The 19,697-nt window shown below is 31.8% G+C and overlaps 2 protein-coding genes across 4 annotated transcripts; both read left to right on the top strand.

Annotated features, from left to right (window-relative positions):
* Nucleotides 1–2,418: 2,418 nt before the first annotated feature.
* On the top strand, nucleotides 2,419–5,073 carry LOC127256432 (uncharacterized). 3 transcript variants are annotated; one of them, XM_051282444.1, is made up of 3 exons: nucleotides 2,419–2,484; nucleotides 2,565–2,690; nucleotides 2,878–5,073. In XM_051282444.1, exon 3 carries the CDS (start codon nucleotides 3,106–3,108, stop codon nucleotides 4,804–4,806), a length of 1,701 nt encoding a protein of 566 aa, XP_051138401.1. In that variant the 5' UTR covers nucleotides 2,419–2,484; nucleotides 2,565–2,690; nucleotides 2,878–3,105; the 3' UTR covers nucleotides 4,807–5,073. The 3 variants fall into 3 exon arrangements, with proteins under 3 accessions (XP_051138401.1, XP_051138400.1, XP_051138399.1); XM_051282443.1 differs by lacking the exon at nucleotides 2,419–2,484 and having other exon boundaries at nucleotides 2,495–2,690; nucleotides 2,930–5,073; XM_051282442.1 differs by lacking the exon at nucleotides 2,419–2,484 and having other exon boundaries at nucleotides 2,495–2,690.
* Nucleotides 5,074–18,134: 13,061 nt separating this feature from the next.
* Nucleotides 18,135–19,123, top strand: LOC127256111 (wound-induced protein 1-like). Its single transcript, XM_051281947.1, has one exon. It carries the CDS (start codon nucleotides 18,376–18,378, stop codon nucleotides 18,676–18,678), a length of 303 nt encoding a protein of 100 aa, XP_051137904.1. The 5' UTR covers nucleotides 18,135–18,375; the 3' UTR covers nucleotides 18,679–19,123.
* Nucleotides 19,124–19,697: the final 574 nt, after the last annotated feature.

The raw sequence follows: 19,697 nt of genomic DNA, 5'->3' as shown, positions 1-19,697 counted from the left end.
TCTTTATGTAAAGTCTATTTTCTTATTGGCAAACCACATGTACAAAGCTCCTCTATATTCATCAATGAGGTCGATAGTATGCCATACTACAAATATAGAAGACAATGAGAAGATTTGAAAGAGAAAATTATAATGCTTGCAAAAACAGTCTTTTTTTTTTTTATTTTTTATTTTTAATTAAACACACAATTTTATGTTACAAAGAATCACGTGGAGCAGTAGCCTAACTCTTCTTTGAAGAGTAACAATTTTTTGAAACATAATCAATAATCACTAAAAAAGCATCCTTAACTTAAAAAAAAAAAAAAAAATCATATTTCATCTCTGAAAATATCCAAACTATGTTGGTAGATATAATTTGCTTGTTTATAGTCAATTAAAATCCCAAATAAACTTACTTCAAACCCAAACAAATCTAGTTTAATATAATTTTTTTCCGCAATAATATGTTTTGTACAATGTAGAAACTTTGGAGTATTTGACTAGAGGGTGAGAAATGGATAAAGGAAAAAAGAAGATTTACTAGATATTTAAAAAATTATAGTCCCAATTTTTGAATTTTCTCCCTCGAATCGGCCTAAGATAGGTGAGCGGCGGTGGCAGCATCAACGGCGGACGGCTGTTGCAAGACTTGGTAAATTTTGCTCTAACTGTCAAAATGAATCTGTTCTTGTGTCTTCGATTTTGATTGATTTTGGAGAAAATGAAGAGATCTGAAAGAAGAGCGGGAGAGAGACATATGACACGAACGGAGAGAAACCGCATGGGCAAATGCGGCATAGGCCTTCGGTGTTGTCGGTGTGTCGTAGGAAAAAAAAACTTGATTGATTTTGTAAATTTTGTTTAAAGAAAATAAGTAGATAAACGAGTTAAAAGTATCTGTTTGCAAGTAAATTAAATTTGAATGTTGATTTTATATTAATTAATAATAATAATAATAATAATAATAATAATGACTAAATACGTGTTGGACTCCTATTTAGGGTGTGTTTGTTTAGGATTTGAATTTTGAGTTAAATTTGAATAGTAAATATTTTTGAAATGAAATAATTGTATGATATGATATAAATATATATTTCGATGTGATATTTTAAATGTAATTTTAGTATAATATAAAAAAATAATATTTGATTTCAATTTTTAGAAAAAAAAAACTTTGATAAAGAATAAATTTTGAGAAGAATCCCGTAACGAACACACCCTTATTAGACTGAATAAACTAGGTAGGATTTGGGCTGACAATTCCAAGCCCAAACAAACATAATGTAAAATGATTTGGCCCCACTGGTTTGAACACACCATTATTTCTTACGTTTTTCAATTTAAAATATAATTATGATAAATAATACAATTTATAAATTAAAATTAAAATAATTAATTAATTCAATTAAAATTTAAAATATAAATTATTAAATTTAAAATACTATAAAATATATAGTTATTTTTAAAAAAGAAAAAGAATAAATTATACTCTCCATCTATCTCTAAAGTTTATATTCTTTTGCCTTTAGTATGTTTAGTATTAAAAATAATTACACAAATATTATTTTAATAGAAATATTTTTATTTTTTTTATTTTTACTATATTTTGATATAATAATTAATATCAAATTAATAAATAAATAATAAATTTAAACTTTAGAAATAAATAGAAGTATGATTCAAACAAAAATAAACAATATAGACAAATAAATTATGTAACAAACGAAAAAACTATAGACAAGAATATTGAGCATAATAATTAAGATTCAATCAAACTAAAGCAGTAATAATATCTCATGGATCACCAGTCCCACAAATAAATCTTATCCTCATATCTCTACATACATAGTGTCTAATAGGGGCGGGCACGGTTCGGTTATTTGCAAATATGCAAGTATTTGATAATCGAACCGAACCAGACAAATACCCGAAACTGCGAACCGTATTCGAACAAAAAATTTCGGTTAATCGAATTTTCAGTTAACTAAAAATATTTGTAGTATTTGCAAATAACTTGAACCGAACCGAAATTAAAAAAATATATATATAAAAAATTAAAATTCTAATTAAATAAAAATATTTGCAAATATTTCAAATATCCGAACCGAAACCGAACAGTATATAACTATTAATATAAATTTTAAAATATAATATTATAAATACATAAATATATTCGGTTCGGTTAACAGAACCGAAAAAAATATGAAAAACCGAAACCAAATCGAACCGAACAAATATCATATATACAGTATTTATATTTGAACCGAATTTGCTCGGTTAATCGAAAATTCGGTTCGATTCAGTTCGGTTCAACGGTTCGACGATTCGGTTCGATTTTTTTGCCAACCCTCTGTGTATACATACATACATATGTGTATATATAAAATAATATTTTATACTCCATAAGATAAAGTGGCATGCTAGTCTTGCTGTTCCTCCTTTGAAAAGAATAAATGCTGAAACATTTTTCTAAAGCTATAATAATATAATAAGATTATTCAGGTTTTTTGTTCGCCCTTCCTCCTTTTATTTATTATTAGATTGAAATTTGAAGTGCCAATACGAAGCTTACGAATTTGCAGATGATATTTTGGAAAAGAATTGGACAGAAAGGCGACAGCTCAATCTTGGAATCGGTTTATGAAGATGAACATCAGTTGACCGCCCGCAACAGCTCAATCTTGGCGGGGGAGGGGAGGCGATTTCAGGTTTTTTTTTTTTTGGTGATTTCTTTTCTCCCCTTTTGATTCCATGACTTTCCCCAAATATTAGATTATTACGTATCAGTGTGCGCATCGTGAAATTGTTAGATCTTAGTTTTGAGGTTTTTGAAATGAATTTTGTAAACGGAACGGACTGCTTATGCTTGGTTAATTGCTTTGTCTGCAACCCTAGGTTTCTGGTTTATTCTTTACCTGCGGTGAAAGTTTGCTGTTCTTCGCTGCAGTTTTGGATCTCTTATCTGGATTTGCTCTTCTCTAGCTCAATATCATGGCTGTCTGCCTCGTTTGAGTTTGATTAGATTCTTCTGCTACTTGATTGTTTGATTGGGGATGAGTAGTTTGCCCACTGTTTCCTAATAAGGGTAATTTATTTTGCACAAAACGTTGTGGTAAGGGCAATATGGTGTTAACTGATAATGGTGAGAGTGCTTGTGGAGGTGAGGAAACTGCTACAGATAATGTTAAAAGCAACACCTCTCTGCACGTTTCAACGTCTCAAAGAGGTCTGATAACTGAGGAAACTTCACAGAGTGGGTACAACAGTTCCCTCTCTGCTCTTCCAAGAATGTTAATGTTCTTGAAGTTTGGTGATTTGGCATCACCGACCGCCAAATTCCACCGAATTGCTGAGGAGAGGGATGAGGTTTCGCGCAATGTGCCTTCCTCCAGCAGTCTTCACATCCGCGAACGGTTTCAGAGAATCTTTTCTAGGAGAGTTGATTGGACTTGTCTTTGGAAGCTTTGCAAGGAATGGATAAAGGATCCCATGAATCTGGCTCTTTTTGTCTGGATTGTTTGTGTTGCTGTGTCGGGTGCGATCCTGTTTATGGTCATGACTGGAATGCTTAACCATTCTATCCCGAAGAAGTCTCAGAGGGACACGTGGTTTGAGGTCAATAACCAGATTCTCAACGCGTTGTTCACACTTATGTGTTTGTATCAACACCCTAAGCGGATATACCACTTAGCGTTGCTATTGAGATGGAGGACGGAAGACGTCCTGAAACTAAGAAAAATTTACTGCAAAAACGGCACTTATAAACCCCATGAATGGGCACACATGATGGTGGTGGTGATTCTACTCCACCTCAACTGTTACGCACAGTATGCATTGTGTGGCCTTAACTTGGGATATAAGCGTTCAGAGCGACCGGCAATTGGTGTTGGAATATGTATTTCGGTTGCCATTGGTGCTCCAGCATTTGCCGGTGTTTACTCCATGCTTAGCCCCCTTGGGAGAGAATACGAGACTCAGACGGATGAAGAAGCTCAAATTCAAGTCACTGGCGGAGCGAGTGACCGGCAAAGTCAATCGAGGCGAATGTCATTTGAAAAGAGATTCTCATTCGCATCAAGAGACATCGAAAGAACTGTTGAGCGACAGCCACAGTGGAGCGGAGGTATTCTTGATTTCTGGGACGACATCTCTTTAGCATATCTCTCATTGTTCTGCAGCTTCTGCGTATTCGGATGGAACATGGAGAGGCTCGGATTTGGCAATATGTACGTCCACATCGCAACTTTTCTTCTTTTCTGTATGGCCCCTTTTTGGATCTTCAACCTGGCAGCCGTCAACATCAATAATGAGACGGTCAGGGAGGTGTTGGGCATCACCGGAATCTTCCTTTGTATTTTTGGCGTCCTTTACGGAGGGTTCTGGAGAATTCAAATGAGGCGGAGATTTAATCTACCCGCCTATAAATCTTGCTGCGGTAAACCTGCTGTCAGCGACTGTGCCCTGTGGCTGTTCTGTTGTTGGTGCTCTCTAGCTCAGGAAGTAAGGACGGGAAATTTCTACGACATAATGGAAAATGAATTATACAGGAAAAAAGAGGGATCGGTGGCAATGGCTCCATTGGGTCGAGAAGATGGTGAGTTTCAATTTCGGTCGAGCCCATCTTCTCCTTTTGGGAACAGTCCTTCGCCCCCACACGTCAAGGGGGGCTCTACCCCTCCCGCTCACTCTCCAAGTCCGAGCCGGTTAAGACAAATGTCTTTGATCGAAGAAGAAGAAGAAGAAGGAGGAGATCGAGATGGTATAGTGCATCACAAAGATGAAGAAAAGATGATCCCGCCAGATCCCATGGTAATATCTAGATGAAAAAGACAATTTTGAATGCTGCCATAGTATGTATTGTAAAGACTTATGTATCTATCTATCTATCTATCTGTATTTTCTCTGTTTGTTGTTGTTATTCTATGAAAATATTAGGTTGAGTTTTTGACTGATTGTGTCGTGTCGGATGGTATATCCATTTATTATTCTTCAGCTCATCTGTTTATGAAGGCATTCAGTAGGGTGTGTTTGTTTGGAGGATTGAATTTTAAACACACTATTTATCCCATTTAAAATTTTTATTATTTGTTTCAGCTACCAATTCATCTTAGTTGTAGTAGCAGTATTACACATTTGTCATTCTTTTGAAGGTGACATTAAACTTAAGAATTATAAGGCCATCACCCCCATGGATGATATATATATATCTTTTTTCAATCCAAGTTGAATCATCAACTCAAACAAGAATTTGGTTCTAGGTTTTTGACACAATTTTTATTATTCAATGTTTTCTTCAACATTAAATTTAATATATATTTTAATATTATAGTATCAAATATTTATTTAAATTAAAAGAAATTTTGATTAAATTGTATAAGATAAATAACATTTAAGTTCAGTCAAATAACATTTAAGTTTAGTCCTCTGTTGTACTTTCTAATTTTGTAAAATATTTAAAGGATAACTTTCTATTATTTTGTACTCTGAAATTTTCGTGCTATAGAAATTTAATTTCAAAGGGATTTACCTTGCTAACAACACTTTTTTGGATGTGGCTCATGAAGCACATCCCACTGGACGATGGAAACATACCCAGTGGGGAGAAACAGACTTGTTACCGGTGGCATTGGGATGTCCTACTTGGCCATTGCCATTGCATTTTTCGCATGTACCCTTATATTTATTCAGCCTTTTGATTTTGATGGCTTTGGGTGCCAACTAAGCTGATTTTTGCCCAGATCCATTTCATTTAGGCTCAAGAAAACAACGAATGTTCAAATAAATTAGATTAGATTCTTCTTTAATGATCGATTTTATTAATTAGATTTAAATATTTGAACTAGGACACACCGGGATGTGTTAAAGTTCCGTGCTATACTTAGCTATATTCTGATTATCACTGAATAAACTAAATCGATGTCGTACCAAAAAGTTTTAGATGGCATGAAAGAGTCATTCCCGACAACGTAACACAATGAATTCAAGAAGTTTTAATTATATAACATCAAGTGTGTATAGTTTGGATGAATGATTTTGAACGTTTTGTGAATTTAATTAGTGTTGTTGCTCGATTGTATGACTGGTTTTGTATTGTCCGTCATTTAAATTTGTTAAGTTTATCATTGATGTTGTGTAAACTATATGATTAATTGTATTAGATATACATATCTATGATTATTAGTGTTAGTTAGAATACATGAATCTATTGCAATTGCTGGTTATATTATGAATTAGCAATTTTACGTAACCTAATACTCACTCTGTCCCACATAATTTGTCCATATTTTTTATTTTCGTCCGTCTCACATAATTTATCCTTTATTTTTTGAAAGATTATACACTTTAATCATATTTTAAAATTTAAAATTTTTTTAATTTTAATTTATAATTATTTTTACTAATACACTTCTTAATTAATTACTAATTATATTTTACCTAAATTCTCGTATCTACAGTAATGCGCCCATCTTATCTGGGACGGAGGGAGTATATCTTAGCATTTCATTCTTTTTACCTTGTTCGTCGCTCTTGATTCCTGCTTAATTACTTAGGCCAGGGATCATCATCAAGTTAGAACAGTTATTGATTGATATTGTCTATTAATAATAGTTGTTGCTATATTTTCTTGAATGTAATCGTACTAGTATTGTTGTTGAGGATTGATGTATCAATTCATTATTGTGTTGCTAAGCATCTTAGTCGTGCACGGTTAGTCATCTCTTATTTTTATCGTGCCATAGAACTTGTTGGATGATATATGACGTCGATTGTATTTGAATGGCTCCGTTATTTCGAATGTTTTTTCTATGTGTGATATCTAGTTTTATACTAGTTATGAAAGAATATAATTCATGTTATTTAGCACCTTATTTGGGATGTAACAAATACCGATCAAATTTTAACGTTTAGCAGGTCGTAACATAAAACTTCTGTCCGCGAGGAAATATATTTGTATTGGTTTTTTTGTTATGCATGTTTTCGTAACAATTTTATTTTATTTATTGCGGTATAAAACTTGTAACAAAAGTTCTCTCCACATGTGATTGAGAAGCTGTCAGACGGGTATTATTTTACAAATATTCTCTACAAGAAAAAATTATTTTTTAACAAATTTTTTTTTGTCTTTAAATCTACTTTTTCCGTTACTAATGACATTAGAGACGGAATTAGAAATAGAATTATATTAGCTACGTGAACTTTAGAGACGAAATTCTATTACAAATATATTATTTTTTTTGTAGTGATTGTCGTGTCAAAATACTTTCGTAACACAAGTACATGTTACACAGCAAATATTTGTAACAAAATCAACACAAATGCATATTGTATAGGACATTTGAGCTTTTGTTGTGATATTCAAAGCATGACAAACAAAAAAGTGGGTTTGTTCTTTTTTCTTTTCTTTCTTTTTTCACAGGTTTTAAAAAAAAAAATTAATACACACTATACATATTTATTATTTTTACATTCTCTACACAATTTTATTTCTTTTACGTACATATATGTATTTCTAACTATTTCACAAAAAAAAATACACCTATAGTTTTTTTGCTGGTATTCCAAATGATTTATAATGAGATGAGAAAAGTAAATTTAAATAATGTACACATTTTAATTCTATAAAATACACAGTTTTTAAAAATCTAATTATTTCACTTATTTATTGTAATCGTATAAAGTTTGTTTACTTTTCTCATCTTAATACGTGAAAACAAGTAGCTTTTTGCCGACGTGACATGTCTAATAAGCCAAATAGAATTCCGCATATCGGTATATAGTTAATGTTTCTTTAGTCGAGTTTCCCTAAATTTTACTATTTCAATTCTGTATTTTTTAAAAATATATATATTTTTTTTACAAAATATCACATCAAATATTATTTTTATACAAAATTCAAACCAATTTCTTTCCGAACTCATAATATATATATATATTTCTTTTGTGATTTCAATAGCTAGCATACAATGAAAGGCGGTTTAATAATAATAATAATAATAATAATCGTGATGGTATATATAGTAGGTCATGAGGAAATTTCCCAGAACCTTCCCGGTCATAATACAAAAAGGCTGATATTAGAAATAGAAGTACGTGCGTTGTCTTCATGTTCCCTTCTCGTCACAACAAAGAATCTAATCAATATATATATATATATATACATACACGCGAGAAATGTTGCAGTGTACTTATTTTTTTAAATCAGCACCCATAAACTACAAGAACAACACATGCCATTATTAAAAATAGTAGGTTACAGTGCTGATACTAATTTTTTTAAATCAGCGCGCACCCATAAAATACAAGAACAACACAAGTTTTTATTAAAAACAGCACACACTGTTTGTAATAATGACATGTGCTATTTGTCGTAATTACACATATGTTGTACAAGTGTATGTATCTGCTGAAATGAACTGTTGCATATACGTTGTATCAGACTATATAATGCGTTGTTAGTTTATGTGTTATGTTTGTATTATATGAATATAAATGATGTGTTGTCACTAATATAACAGTGTGTTGTTTGCTAGCTATCTGTGTGTTGTTAGTTCACGTGTTGTGTTTGTATTATATTAATATAAATGACGTGCTGTCACTAATATTATCGTATTCTATTTGTTAGCTATATGTATGCTCAGCACAATGCTGAATTTGAGATTCAGCACTCTGGCCACATATATGCACTAATGACGATGTTTTAAAAACAACCAATATTTATTAATCGTCCATTAATTAATTCTTTGTGCTCGATCATCTGTGATAGACATTATTTATTTATTCTGCGAAACCCTAAATCTCTCTGAATTTGATCATATTGTATTGTATTATGTGATGAAGTTGGTGACACATGGGATCCTTCTTTGTATATCATTTGGCTGTTTCTGCTCATTATATTTATTTACTACATTATTAGCACATCTTAATTTGTAAGGATCCCTTCAAAGTATTTAGATATCTTCACCAAACCCACCATTTTTGTCCATTCACTTACCAGGGTGTTTTTCTTTAGGGTGGATTTGGAAAGATTGGATTAAATGTTTTTGTAATTTTGGGAAACTGTGTTTTTTTTTTTTTTTTTTTTGGTATAGTAATATTTTATTTGGCTTCGGTGATTTTGATGGACAGTGATTTGATAGGTAATAATTGCGAAGGATTACGGTGGTGCTGACTCTAGTCATATATATAAATAACACAGTTTTATTATACACGACATATTTTGTGTAATAAAGATATGTGTTGTTTACTAATAATTATACAATTTTATATAATGTGCTAAAATTAACTGTAACATGTGCTATTAGTTAATGTGTTTATTTGTATTATTATTACAATTTAATTAGTGTTGTTTCTCGATGGTATTAGTTCTCAATATGCATGAGAATATAACATGTGCTATTACATTTGGTTACGATCGACTATTAAGTCATTGAACCACACTATTCTAGTATGTCAATTTTTTAATAATAGGAAACATTACAAATTGAATATTCATGATCACAAATATAATTTTAATTAAGAAATATCAATTTGATTTTTGAGAGTCCTGTTATATATTTGTGAACAAAAAAACTCAAATTCAATTCATTCACAAAAATAAGAAGATTAAAACAATCGTGTTCAACTCATTAAACTCTTTTGATAAACTTTAAAATCAAACTAGCTGATCTTACAAGTAATACCACATTTTCAATATGAAATAATAATAATAATAATAATAATAATAATAATAATAATAATAATAATAATAATAATAATAATAATAATAATAGATTCTGTACGTAAGGTTGAATTATGTTGGTTTACAACCATTTCTGATGGGAGATCATATTAAATGAAAATTGAATTTTTCATAAATGACTGCTTGAATTTGTGTCACCTATATATTTATTAAAAGTGAAGTATGAAAAAACCTGAGATAATTGTGATTTTTGTCAAAACTTTATTGTGAGAAAAGTACTTTCACTATATATATATATATATATATATATGTTAATGTAGATGAACAAATACATATAGTTGAATTAAAGTATAGTTATTTTTTAAAAATAAAAACCAACATACAAAACGAAAAGTGGTAACTTATAGTAAAAAACCTTAAAGCCAAAATAAAAGTAATTGTAAAATTTTTTAAAAGAAATGATTCAAAAAATAAAATAACAGGGTATTAGCTATTGTGACAAATGCCAAAACAAAACAAATTGACAAACAAAATTATGTGATTTACTAACGGGGACAATAGCTACGTTCATGACAAAAGAAGAATAATCCTATTACGATTTAAGAATGCAAATAGAATAAAAATTACATTATAATGAATATTTATAATAACTCAAATCAAATCTAGTTGACTGAACCCAAAAAAATAGATCTCGTATGACTCAGTGAAGTGGCAACAAATATCGAAATACCGGAATCAAAGCATTTTAACAAATAAAATATAAATGTTCTTAATTCTTATTTTACACATAAACAATTAATATCAAACCGTTATTTTATCAAACACTTAAATACAAACCGCTAATCAAATCAGTCAGTCACACTAGCTAATTAATTGAATCAGCTAACAACTATAAGCTCATTGCCAAACATACATTTAATTATTTTTAAAAACTACTTACAAAATAAAAGGGTAAGTATTTATAAAGTCGGCAATCCTAAAGCCATATAAATCATCCCAAAATAAAATTAACTTCAAAGATAAAAAAGTTCAAATGTAGACAATTGCCGATTTGAAGTTCTAAACACTCGGACGTTCGATTGCCGAAACATCATGCATCTTGGAAAAGCAATGATATCGACTCGTTTGGCAGATTTTGGATGCAAAATGGAATTTTTTCAATTAAGAGCATGTAAAAAAAAGGCTAAATAGTATAAAATCCGCCCGTGGTTTCACGAAATTGCGTTTAATTATCTACATTTCTAAAATTGCGTTAAACTCCCTCGTGGTTTCATAAACTCTGCGTCTAACCCTTTCGGCGGTCCTTATTTAACGGTATTTAACCTAAATGCGTCTAAATTGAGATTAAATTTTAGAATCTCAAATTCTAAACCCTTAAAATTACAAATATATTTATTTTCTTATATTTAACTTAAAAAAACAGTAAAAATATACTTTAAAATGTGAGAAAAATAATTATTTTTAAATATATTTACTAGTATTTTTTTAGGTTAAATATAAGAAAAATGAATATATTTTTAATTTTAGGGGTTTAGAAATTCAGATTTTAAAATTTATTCGCAATTTGAGTGAATTTAGATCAAATACCATTAAATAAAGACCAGCGATAGAGTCTTTATGAAACCACAAATAACTTTTGTGCAATTTACCAAAAAAAAAAAAAAAAAGACAAAGATTGATCATAGGGATGAAAATAGTTATTTTATTTAAAGAGATACTAAAATTCTAGTAGTAATGTTATCGTCATCATTTTCGATTCATCAATATTTGTATCTTATACGTATTAACGTTTTTTTATTAAAACAAATTTATCAAGGTGCATTTAATGTTATTTTTGTTGATCCAATTAATAATAAAAAATTATATATTTTTGAAAAAAAAAATCTTATTTAAATAAATAAATAAATATATATATATAATCAAAGTATCATATTTAAAATATTTCTGTATTAAAACAATTAAAATAAAATGTATGCATTCTTGGCCATGTTTTGCTTTCCTGCCTATACAAAATAGGTTAGGGTGGGCAAGTCTCATGGATTTAGCTTAGAGAAAAATAAATTGAAATTAATAACTTTACTCTCATTATTTAACGTTTAGACAACTTTGTCAATGGCACATAATTTGGTCAATCACAATGGTTCATGAAGTTTGAATTATGTGTTGTTTGGACTTAGGGTAAAATATATGCCTGCCAAACCTAGAAATAATTTCTATGTACTAGTGGCTTAAAATTGTTAAAAAGATTTAACGGGTTTGTTAGTTTATAAGTTTTTTGGTTTGACGGATATTTATTTATATGAGGTATAGAAAATTATGTATATAATTAGAAAAATATATATTTTATGTTGAATATTAATTTTTTGTAAGATAATACTTCCATCCGTATCAAATATCGTGTAACATTTTTTTTGGTATGTCCCAGACACCTTGCAATATTTGTAAATTAGGAAATAATTAATTATACTTAATCTATACCCCACACTTTATCTCATGACATCACCCTAATAAAAAAAAAATAGTATATAGACTTCTCTCTATCACATCATTTAATTTCTAAATTATTTTATTTAATACTTCTCACATAAAATCTCGTGCCCAACATAAATGTAGCACTTTGTTTGGGACGGATGGAGTAATATATATTATATATTTTGGAAATCATGTCAGAGAAAATTTGTTGAAAAAACAAACTCTTACTACAATAAGAAAAATATATAACTGGGGGAAACAAATATATGTTTTAATCCACAATGGTGAAAAGTACATGAGAATAAATACATAAACATCAATTAACTTTGCGCAAACAATAAATAATAATAAATCACAAAATATTCATAGGTTGAAAAAAGAATCTTCAAAAACACGGGTGATAATGATAAAATTAAAGAAGAAAGTCGATCGAATAAGACCTCTTACAACATAATAAAATACAACCGATAGTGCTCTCTTGCATCCATATCATTCTTAAAGGTTAAATGGTCTATTTCCTCTCGAAATAGCACTACTATGGAAAGACACTGCCGAACAATACGAGAGTACGTTAATCGGAAGAGAGAGAATTAAAGAGTGTATCAATTCTTTAAGGAGAAAAAATGTGTTATAGCTCTAAAGGGTTAGACCTATTTAGATGCATTTCCGTTCAACCGATTGGGAACGTTTCCTTCGTTACAATTAGAAAAAAAAAAAAAAAATCTATATATTAAGGTAACAACATATATATGAAAATCACTTATATTGGAAGGTATCGGATTTGTCTATCCGAGTTATAAGCTTATCATTATAAAATGCCCGATCTAAAAATCTGAAACTCAGTTCGGCATATTATCAAATAATATTGGGTGAACTATTTTTTTAGTCCCGTATCTGACTTTTTTTTATAATTTTAGGACTTTAAATTGACATTGTCTGAAAATAGTCCCGTAAGTAAAATATTTTCGCTAAAATATGATTTCTAACTTCTACAACAACTTGTAGCATTTGGGAAACATTAGTGTTAAATGATCAAGTTGTGGTTGTTTTATTCTTAATTTTGTGTTTCAAGCATTTTTAGTTCTCTCACTAAGCTTGCCAAATTCTTTCTTGCATAGTCTCTACATATGCCACAAAGAAAAAATAAAAATAGTGGTGTTATAGAACTAAGGGGGATTAAATATGACAACTTAACTAACAATAATTAAGCTGATAAAACTCATATTATTATGCTAGAATAGTCCTCCAAAATCAATTCTCCTGAAAAAAAAAAAAAATCAAAAATTTGATAGACTAGTTGTTGGTATGAATTTAAAATTAGCTAAGTGCTTTAATCGAAAGTTAAATATAATGTCATGTTATTGGCCAAAAGAAGTTCAAACAATATCTTTTCTCATTAAGACCAACGAGATTATAGTTGACATCAGAGAATTTGACATTGAGAGAAATTTTTATTAGAAATGCACGTAAGTCTAAAAAAAAATAAAGTTTGAAATAAAATTGCTAATCACTAGCATTTCACTAGGAATTGGAATTTCAAAAAAATAATAACATTATAAATACATAAATCATAGGTGTTTTTTCCTATAAGACTTGCGGGAGTATGAGGATCAATTGATATCTCACTATATTCTTGGATTGCACACTCATTTTCAGGACGCATTAAACATTTTCTTTCCCGAATCTGTCTTCAAGGAGCACCAATGAGTCTTGCAACTTGAATGCCAATTTATGCACCGTCACTTCACAACTTTTAGTTTATAGTTATCAAGCTTTCCAGACTTAACCAAATCGGTCATGAATCCACACTCTTCCAATAGCCAGCAGACGGGTCCAACCCTGTTATCATATGTTCCAACTCCTACCAGCAACATATCATCCTTCTGCGGCCCGTGTTTTTCATGTTGAAAGACAGGACATCACATTTCTTCATACCCAAAAAATCTTACACTACATCGCTTGTACATAAAAAATGCAGACGCGGACGACATTTTTCACCCTTTTATGATGCTGATGATACTGACTGGATGCCAAAGTTCGTCATTTTCGGAGATAAAGGGGCCACCTTGATTGTCAGATGCACTTGCCTTGCACCATATGACTGTTGCTGATGTCCATTGCACTTCTTTGTTCAACTTAACACGTACTATTAATGGCAAGGTATGTTGCTTTATTGTTAACTTAGGTTCCTGTGAAAATGTCATCGCTAATAATACAATTGAGAAATTAGCTCCGAGCCTAAAGTACACCCAGAGCCCTATAATTTATTGTGGTTACAATAGAGGAATCTTGTACATATGGCTCTGAGGGTTTTGAGGATGTTTTTTTATGGGTTACATATATGTAGGCTCTGTTTGGTGTGATGTAGTACATATAGATGCTTCTTATTATTTTTTAGGAAGCCTTTGGCAATTTGATCGTAGTGTGGTTCATGATTGTTGCAAGCACACATACCAATTTATATTTTCTGACTTGAAGTTTGTGCTGCTGTTTTCTTTGCCAAATTTCAATAAGCTAATGACTGCTGATAAAGTTCTTTTCTAGATCGTGATGCATTTATTAAAGAGACATTCAATTAACCATTCATTTTTTTATTACTTGCCTATGATATTTGTGTTTAGTTTGAGATTTCAGTTGCAGCCTTGCCTCACATCACGGAGTTTCATGATGTATCCATATGCCTTACAAAAAATGTTACCTCCCATACCAGATATTCAATATTAGATCCATCTATTCCTAGGGCTTATCTTCCAAACCGCCCCATTATTGTATGTGTCCTATCAAACATGAGGAACTCTGACACTAGGTGAAAGATTTTATTAATAAGAGACTTATTCACCACAACCTGAGTCCATGTGTTGTCCCAAGATTTTTTAACTGAGATACTTCGAAGGTGCGGATAGGCTGAATTAGGTTCCCAACAAACTGGCCCATGGCTTGTTTTAGTGAAAACGCACCGAAACTCATACTTGGTAGAGTTGTAGTTATATTGAGTTCTATGTTGTCGTATATGCAGTTCAACATTAGCATCATTAATTATGTTAGCGTGAGTTCATTCTTTACACATATCTTGAACCACTATAGCACTTGACAACCCAAGATTCTCTGTAGGTCTGATATGCAAAGTGTTAGACCTACATTCAAAAGTTTACATTGATTGTCCACTATCAATAGAGAGTGGACAACCGGGTTGCTAATCATTTTAGTTGCCGCAATTGACTTTTGACTAACATGCATGTTCATGTGGTTAATTTTAATTCCTTTTGGGACTTCTATTTTTTTTATCATTTCGTTGGGTCTATTGTCTCCATGTTGCCACAAAGTCTATTTGTGGACTACTAATTTGTATCAAGATTTTTGTTTTGGGACCTTTCGTGTATGTTCCCACCTCCAGTTTACGGTTAAAAATTATTGGCGAGATTCATAATGTGGGACATGTGGGCTGTAACTATTCTAATTTTTTTGGCCTACCATTTGTCAAGATGTATCTCTCTTTGTCACTCATAAAAGGACACCGCCAACAATGTGTGCTTGTATCGTCAACTACCCATTTCTTATCGTTCATGGGCTACTATTAGTATGGACTTTGCCTTGAGTCTATCTCCAACCCTAACGGAGTAATGATTCTATTTTTGTAGTGGTTGACCACTTCTCTAAAATAGTCCATTTTATGCCATGAAAGCATATTACTAATGATGTCTATGTTGCGGCTCTATTTTTTCAGGATGTCTTTTGTTTCCATAGACTACCTATTTAAATTGTCTTATATTAAAACTTACGTGTTATGGATATTTTTTGCATACTCTATGGCACATGACCAACACAGACTTGAGTTTTAGTAATGCGTATCATCCCCAGGTCGATAGGAAGGCGGAGGTGGTCAGTCAATATTTGGGTAACATCCTTTGTTCTTTGGTTTGGGACCATCTAAAATCTTAGAATCTTAAACTCGACACGTCTGAATTTGCACACGATCAAATCTTGAACTATAGTACGAGCTATTCTCCATATATGGTGGTTTATGGTTAGATTCTTTATGCCCTTGTAAATCTCCTCACATTACCATCCACTTCTTCAGTTGATGCTCGTGCTATCAATCTTATTGTAGAGCAAAAAAAGTTCACCATACAACCCCCGTCTGATTGGAGGATTCATATGCTAAGTATAAGCTTGTTGGTGACACCAAGCAACATGACATTCAATCCAATGTTGAAGATTTTGTTTGAGCAGTTCTTACCAAGGATCAGTTCCCCGCTCACAAGTAAAATAAATTTCGCATCTCGAATGATTGACCCTGTTGAGATCATCGAAAAGACCAATCCTAATGTATATCGTCTTCGCCTTCAAGGTCATATGCTCACTTCTGACATCTTTAATGCCAAACACTTAGTGCCCTTCCATGATGATAATTCCTCTACCGATTAAGATATATTCGATCCGAGGACACCTTATTTCGAGGAAAATGGCAGAGATAAAGCTACTATTCAATACTTAGAGAAAATCAACCTAGCTAATTTAAAATTTTGAGAAAAAAATTATTATTCGTCCCAATTTGATTATAAAATATCATATCAAAATATTTAAATAAAAAATCACATAATCACTTTATTTCAAATTATTTTCAAACCAATACAAAATTATCCTCACCCCGCCCATTTTAAAGGAAGTAACAATCTTTTAGCTTATACATACTTTATATGCTCCTACTCCCAAAATTATTTATATTACTACCCAACATAAATTTTAAAAGACAATTTCTTAATGAAAATTGTTGTATCCAATTTATTACTCCATACATTAAGTAGATAAATGTTGCAATAATTTTAGTGTGTGCTTAACCATGGAGGGACCCCACCCTACCCCAACCGTGCACAATGCTTGTCAATGGTTAGTTGCAAGCTGTAAAATAATGTAATTATTTATTAATAATGGAGATTAATAATTAGTTTATTAATTATTGAGTAAGATTTGCAGCCTCACCATCGAACATTTTGTCTAATTATAATTGCATATGGAAATATTTGTTTAGGTGCATGTCTTATACACCTCATTTCACATTACATGTATTAATTAAAATTAATAAATTTGTTTTTGACGATTTCACATTTGTTTTTTAAAAGAGTTTTAGAAATATTAGTATTATATTGGCATGCAGTAGAAATAAAAGTAAAATTATTAAACTAATATTATTAGTAATGTATGATATAAAAGTAATGACATTTGTGTAATATATTGTAAATTAGAATGAGATTTGTAATGTTAGATAAATAGTCAATTACTAAAAAAAAAAAAAGAAAATGAATACAAATCAAAATAAATAAATAATTAATAGATAAAGAAAGTATATATTTAATAACAACAATTAATTTTCACAATTCAATAAAATTTATATATATATATACCCCGTGCATAGCACGGCTATCCTCTAGGGTACTATATAGGAACATTGGCGGATCTACATGGGGGCTAGGGTGGCAATTGATCCCCGGCCTCCAAAATATATGTATTTTTTAGTGTAAAAAGTTATAAAATTATATATATATATATTTTTAGTAATTTGCTCTTCTTTTTTTTATTTTATAATATAAAAATTATAAAAATTTTGTCCATTTGTTGATTTATACTTTTATTTTTTTAAATTTTAATTTTTTATAGTAAAAAATATTAAATTTTATGAAGTTTTATTAAAAAATTTTCTAAAATATTTAAAATTTTCCAATATTTTTTTGCCCGAACGTGCTGTGAATTAAAAGAAAACAAATAATATTGAATTAATAAAAAAAAATTTGTCCCCGAACTTTTAGCTGGTTCAGTCATCACTGTATGCGAAAGTGACACAGTGTTGTGGTCGGCTTGAAAAAATGGAGAATTGCTTCAAGGTCGCCAAATCCACTCAGCTGCCGCCACGTAGGCGGAGAAAATTAAATTCCATATCTACCCTCGGTTCTGGACACGGAATTACTGAACTACCCTTTTCCGTGCTATATATACCCCCATTTCTCCGTGGTCACGTTTCCTACGCACTCCTCACCTTCCTCTCCCCACACACAAATCTCGCCCTGTTTTCTCTGCCTTTTCAGGAACTGGCGTTACCTCAGGAAAGCCTGGAGGATTCTCGAAGCAAGGGGGTGGTGACCGCCCTGTATGACGCCTTGAGCAGCCGCGACGCGGAGGCAATCCACCAGATCCTTGCTGCCGACCTCGAGTGGTGGTTCCATGGTCCGCCGTCGCACCAGTTTTTGATGCGACTACTCACCGGAGAACAGGAATCGAGCTTCCAATTTGTTCCCCACAGCATCGCCGCCTTCGGCTCTGTCGTCCTCGCCGAAGGATTCGACGTCCGCCGCTCCATCGCCTGGGTTCACGCCTGGACCGTCAACGATGGGGTAATCACTCAGGTCAGGGAGTATTTCAACACTTCCCTCACCGTCACCCGCATCGGGAAGACCGGCGCCATTTCGCCTCTCCATTGCCCCTCGATTTGGGAGAGCAGCCTCCCCGATCGCGTCGGGAAATCCGTGCCCGGCCTCGTGCTTGCCATCTGAGCTCGAAACGACGCCGTCTCCTACGGAACGGTAAATTGTCAAAACATTGTGTGATATTTATTTACTTTTATCTATTTATGCTATAGTTAACGAATAAAGGAGGAATCGTTATTGCTTGTGCTGCGTTGTGCGTATGGTGTGGTCAGAGGTTTGTACGGTTGGATCTTCCGTCTGAGAGGACGTGAGGTTAGATGAACGGCTAGGATTGATTTGGGGGTGTTTGATCGGCGGCTTTGTTGTTTCTGGTATTGCTATTGGTCTATGTGTGTAGGTAGGTAGGTGTCGTGACGTGGCGACCAATAGGATGAGGATTGGGAGGCCTTGCTCTTGCTCCTGTTCTTGTCTTTGTCTTTGGTGTTGCGTTACCTTTGTAATAACACTTTCACTTCACTCCTTTGTGACTGTGAAGGTGACTGTGACTGAATGCCATTGCTGCTTTACCTTTCGAATTTGTGTTTCTTTAACTATCAAACCCGTATTTTTACTGCCACCTTCGTCTGGAAAGAAGAGAGACGTTTATTTTTTGCACGTAAATTTTTTAATATTAGTATTATATTAATTTATATTGAAAAAGACAAAAATATCCCTATTAGATTGTGGGATATAAAAATAATAACACTTCTATAGTATATTGAAAGTTCCAAAGTATTAAGTATGTTAGGTAGGACAATAATTAAAAATGACATTCTTCTTATGTGACAGACGGAGTATTTGATTTATGCATTTTTCGAAAAAAGTATTCCCAAAAAATATACATAATTTTATTTTGATATAAACATTTCATTAAGTACTTTATATTTTTTCCACAGATATATTTACTTTACGTCACATTATTACTTTTATACCAAAAAGTAAGGGCAAAAATGTCATTAGACTACTTTCAACTACCCACTATAGTTAAAATACTATTATTTTTTAAACACCGCCAAAAGTAAATATTTATTTTCTATGTGGACGGAAAAAGTGTATTTTTTTTTCTTACAAAATATCTCATCGTATATTATTTTAATACTAAATCC

Source organism: Andrographis paniculata, unplaced genomic scaffold (assembly GCF_009805555.1).
Source record: "Andrographis paniculata isolate CXL003 unplaced genomic scaffold, ASM980555v1 Contig55END, whole genome shotgun sequence".
NCBI classification, from domain to species: domain Eukaryota; kingdom Viridiplantae; phylum Streptophyta; class Magnoliopsida; order Lamiales; family Acanthaceae; genus Andrographis; species Andrographis paniculata.
This window is presented reverse-complemented; position numbering and strand designations above follow the sequence as displayed.